The sequence below is a fragment of the Triticum dicoccoides genome, chromosome 2B (assembly GCF_002162155.2).
Source record: "Triticum dicoccoides isolate Atlit2015 ecotype Zavitan chromosome 2B, WEW_v2.0, whole genome shotgun sequence".
Classification (NCBI taxonomy): domain Eukaryota; kingdom Viridiplantae; phylum Streptophyta; class Magnoliopsida; order Poales; family Poaceae; genus Triticum; species Triticum dicoccoides.
Window position 1 is genome coordinate 2,287,825 of NC_041383.1, and position 5,158 is coordinate 2,292,982.

At 51.5% G+C, this 5,158-nt stretch overlaps 1 protein-coding gene across 1 annotated transcript; it reads right to left on the reverse strand.

Moving 5' to 3' along the window:
- Window positions 1-2,813: 2,813 nt before the first annotated feature.
- Window positions 2,814-4,398, reverse strand: LOC119366732 (cytochrome P450 89A2-like). Its single transcript, XM_037632466.1, has one exon. The coding sequence runs from the start codon at window positions 4,351-4,353 to the stop codon at window positions 2,914-2,916; it is 1,440 nt and encodes a 479-aa protein (XP_037488363.1). The 5' UTR covers window positions 4,354-4,398; the 3' UTR covers window positions 2,814-2,913.
- Window positions 4,399-5,158: the final 760 nt, after the last annotated feature.

Consider the following 5,158-nt stretch of genomic DNA (forward strand, 5'->3'; position numbering starts at 1 on the left):
ACTTACTTAAAACTGTTATTTTTTGTATTTCAATTTTTTGAACGGGTATAAAAAAATAATAAAGTTTAAAAAGGAGTAAAAATAAATTAACAAAAATGAGAGAAAAACGAAAAAATAGAAAAGAAGAAAAATCTTAGGCCTTGCCCAACTAAGCGACAACATCACTCCTGTCGCTGGACTATTGGAATTTGTTTGGAATTTTAAAAATGTTCTCATTTCCACACAAAAATTGTTCACAAACTGAAAAAATGTGCAGGCAAATTTAGAACACTTTTTCGATATCATTTATTTAGTCTCATTTCTGAAAATGTTTTGGAATTTAAGTTTTTGTCCGTGTTCTCAGAAAATGTTTGTTTTCACAATTTTATTTGTGCTTTACAAAAAATTATTCGCATTTTGACATTCTGAACAATCATTTAAAGACACAAACAGTTTTTGAAATTACCTTACAATTTTCGAAAATGCAAATATTTTTTAGTTTATGAACAAAATTTGGAAATAATGAACCGTTTGAAATTTTGAAAAAAAGATTAAAGGCACGACCATTTTTTAAAAAGAAACAAGAAACGTAGCAGGAAAAGGAAAATAAATAAATAAAAATAAATTATGGAAAAAAGACCAGTTCACAAAGTGTTCCTAAAATCTTTTTAAAATTCCTAGCCTGTTGGTTACTTATAGTGTCTAGCTTTACATCGTTCAACAAAGGCATGCTGTCGCAGTGGTTGTGGATGCTGTTAAAGTTTTAAGCGGTCGTGGTCGTGGGTTCAATTCCCAGCTTGTGCCATCCTATTTTCTTATTTTTCATCGCATGCACCACAAATTGGCCGGCCCAAGTAAGCTCCCTGGCGTATACGTTACATACAGAAGTAGATACAGATTGTGAAAAGTCCATACTACCCTTTATACATATTGCGAGGGGGGTTGTACCGAAGCGTGACTCTAAGTTTGCTTGCTTTGCTCTGGTTGTGTTCATCCAGAGGAAGTGGTAGTCGACTGTTGCTGCACACACACTGCAGCACAGCATGCCAAAGCACACCCCCCACGTAACCTGCTGCGAGCGAGCTCAGTACATTCTTCTTGCTCGTACTAAACGCACCAGATGCTACATGTAAATATCTGTGAGCACCAGCTTTTTTATATGTCCATTCATGGATCTATCTATTAATTCTTGCAAGCAAATTGTTGAAAATGAAGCAAGTCCCACAACACATTAATTTGAACAGACAATCACAAAAGCTCAACACGTACTCCTGTAAATAAACACACTAGCTCCAATTCGTGAAAGACCTCCATTTAGGGTTTCACCCTACCACACACAATGATTACCACGCTCATGCCCACACCCACGCCCACGCAGTACAGTATAGTGAGCAGCCACGCCCATGTACTGAGGCTTGCTTCAATTCAGTGGCATGATCATCCTTTCCTACCTCGCTGGCTGAGTAAATAGCATAAAACTACTACTTTACAGGTTAGGGTTTCAAAAAACTATCAAATTTTATTTTTTCGCTGATAACTACCAAGTTAGGGGTTGACTGTTTCAAAAAACTCAAATAGCCGAGTGCTTAACAGTTGATCGCGTTTATGACATGTCGGGCCCGCATCTAAAGGAACCGTTTGTTTGACCGTTAACTGACATATAGGGCCCACATGTCAGCGTCTTTTTCTAAAACAAGCAATTGAGCCCCTGTAATCTTTTTAGAAAAGCGATCGGCTACACAAAACGCAATCGGGTCCCTCCCCGTCCCCGTGCTCTAGAACGGCACGAGTAGCCAGCAGCCCCGCAGGAGCTCGCCGGCCAACAGCCCCGCCGAAGGAGCTCGCCGGCCAGCAGCCCCGCCATGAGGATCTCGCCGGCGCCACCTCCTCCGGCCGGCGAGCCGCGCCCGCAGCCGCGTGTGCTCCCCGCCCTGCGACAACTCTCCCTCCCCTCCCCAGCCTCCCCATGGTCGTGGGAGCGTGCGTGCCGGCGGCCACCTCCTCCGGGCCTCGTCCGCGGCGGCGGGAGGTGCGCACTCCAGCAGCAACGCATGCCGTCCGTGTTGGCCGCTTGCGAGGCAGGGCAGCAGCTGGCACAGGCGAGGGGCGTGGATCCGGGCGCTGCGGGCGCCACCGCGTGCGCCCTCCGCTGCCAGGCCCGACGAGCTCTCCAGCCTCTCCAGCCACTACTCCGGGCGGCGGCCTGCACACAAGGCCCCCATGGCGTGCGCGGCAACCGTGGGCGGAGCCCCATGGCGCGCGGCGACGACCACGGGCAGAGCCCTTTGGAGGCGCGACGGCGACAGTCCAAGGACCCGATTGCTTTTGTAAAATGATTTCAGGGACCCGATTGCTTTTTGAAAATATTTGTAAGGGCTATTTCGTAAAAAATCTGTGGATGAGGCGCTGACATATGGCCCCCACAAGTCAGTTAACAGTCAAACAAATGGTCAACCAAACGAGTGGCGGCCCAACCTGTCATAAACATGTTTAATTTTTTAACAAAGAGGAGTTGGGGTTTTTTGAAACAGCCAACCCCTGATTTGGTGGATTCCTTGCTGCTAACTGCAAACGGCCGTGCCACGTGGCTCCTATTTATCGGGTGCCTTTCATAGGGCTCTCGGCATACGTACTGTGATCCTGTGTTCTTGTACTCGGCAAAGAGTAAAGAACGCGATAACGATGAATTTTCCAGTAGTGCTGCCGTGTTGTGCTTGTTCACTTATGTTAATCTGTATGTACTCTTGTTTATATTAAACTCTCCAAAACATGTTTATATTTATGAACAGAGGGAGAGGGAGTACAATCCAACAGACATAGGGAGCACGTACGCATGCAGCAAGTCTATATGAGTGACTATAACACAGGAAGGAGGAGGGAGCACGTACGTTTGATCTTATTCCTACTACGTGCTGCATGGCGCAGGCGTGGAAGCTACCGCGGCGTCACCCGCGCCCGGAGCGGGCTCTTCATCACCTTGAAGAACCCATCCAGCTCCGTGAGGTCGACGCCTCCCCTCGCCGGCGGCTCCCACTCGAACTCACGTACCAGCGCCGCCACGAAGCTTTTGACATGCATGGTGGCGAGCCCTCCCCCCGGGCACGCCCTCTGCCCCGCGCCGAACGGCATCATCTTGATCTCCTTGCGCTTGGGCCCCGGCACCAGGCCCACGCCCTCCCCCTCGCCCCCGGCGAGGAAGCGCTCCGGACGGAACGCGTCCGGGTCCGTCCACGCATTCTTGTCCCTGCCGATCTCTCCCAGGTTGAAGTGCGCCCGCATCCCCTCCGTCGGCACGGCGGCGGCGGCGCATCCCAGGATTTCGGCGACCGCCTGATCAGGCACGTCGCGCAGCAACACCGGAATCGGCGGGTGGAGCCGAAGGCTCTCTAGCACGACGGCGTGCATGTACTTCATCTGCCGGACGCGTGTCTCGGACAATGCGCCCTCCACGGCGTGGACCTCGCGTCGGATGTTGTTCTGGACCTCCGGCTGGAGCACGAGGTGGGCGAGGGTCCACTCCATGCTGGATACCACGGTCCCTGGCCCAGCACCGAGGAACTCCGAGAGAAGGCTCACCAGCTCGTCGTCTGTGAGAGGGCGCAGGGCCTTGCCGTCGGCTGTGTCGTCGTCGACGGGGACGCGGGCGTCGAGGAGGTGGTCTAGATATGCCGGCAGGCCACCGCTGAGCATGAGATGACGGTTAGTGTTCCGTCTTGCGTTGACCAGAGGGAGGAAAAGCTCAGCCTGCATGCCTCGGAAGGCGAGGAACCGGCGCCACTGCCTCCAGTGCAGCAGCTTCGCCGTCTTGGAGCCGGCAAAATCTTTGCTGCCATCAACGGCCAGCACAAAGGCCTGGAGCAAGTCACGCATGGCGCATACGTGACCCTCGTCCACGCCGCTACCGAAGCACATGCGAGCCACCAGCGGAAACACGGCGGCGTTGAGGATGTCACGGACGACAATCTCACCGCCGCCGCCGCACCGGACGCGGACGCGGAGGTCAGCAACGAGAGTATCCATGGCCTCGAGGCGCAGCGGGTCCGTGTGTCCAAGACGTGATGGGTGGAGGACCGCGGCGTTGAGGGTGCACCGGAGAGCGCGCCAACGCGGGCCGTAGGGCATGGACGTGAGGTTGTCGCTGTGACTGCGGCGACGCCCGCTGACCAGGGCCACAGGGAATAGGTTCAGCGGTCGGTTGCAGAAGGCATCAGCGTGGTCGATGAGCGCTCGGCGGGCGATGGTAGGGTCATGGATCTCGATGATCGGCTGTTGACCGTCGTGGACGGCCCAAGCCCAAGCACGACGCCGGAAGACGGCAACTGCGCTGATGCACAACACAATAGAAAGTAGGAACACAGTTAGCACGAATTCCATGGTATGTATGTATCTATATGTACCTGCCTACACCCCTGGATATTGGTTGGGATGTTGCTGGGTTTATATAGACAGATAGTTAGATGTTGCCCATAGTAGCCGCCATGGTGGCATGTATTAAATTGTGACCCAAATTCTTGTTCCTCTCGTCGCGGCCACGCACGCGCCCAGGGTCATCTGCTAGGTGGGTCGTGCGCAACCGCTCAGCCCCAACATTATCCTTATATCTTCTTTATCCCCATGATGAATCCCCTTGTCCAATCATTCACTTTCGACAGCCCTTCTCTCCCTTGTCTCCATGAAACACCATGCTGCCATGAAATTACCTCTCTTGACCACCACTCCCTCCTCTCCTCCACGCGCAGGACGTCCGAACTTCATGCACGAGCCAACGCAACCAAATGTTCGAATTGATGAAAAGGGCCAGGTCATCCACATGGACCACATATACACTTCAAGATCCCCTCTCATTTATGACGTGGGAAGTCGGGCAGCAACAATTTTTAGATAAATTGCGAAAGCTGGGGCCTAAACTCAAGACCTTAGCCCCTTGATGGTGTGCCTGGAAAGTTCAATTTTAAGGATGAAAAGATTATCATGGCATAATTATGGAAACCAATGAGTTTTGAGTGTTCTGCTACTAATAAGGTTTGCAGTTCTTTGACCCAGTCTACATTCTACTGATACCATGCATTCTTGCATTTGTCATACATGTTGTTTAAGGAATTGTAATGGTGTATAGGGTCTTCACAAGAATAGCCTGCAAACCATAGCAGTGTGCGCATGGAGCCAATTCAGATCCTAG

What these genes read in the sequence shown, in the direction of transcription:
- LOC119366732 (XM_037632466.1), bottom strand. Translation starts at nt 4,353, where the DNA reads ATGGAATTCGTGCTAACTGTGTTCCTACTTTCTATTGTGTTGTGCATC.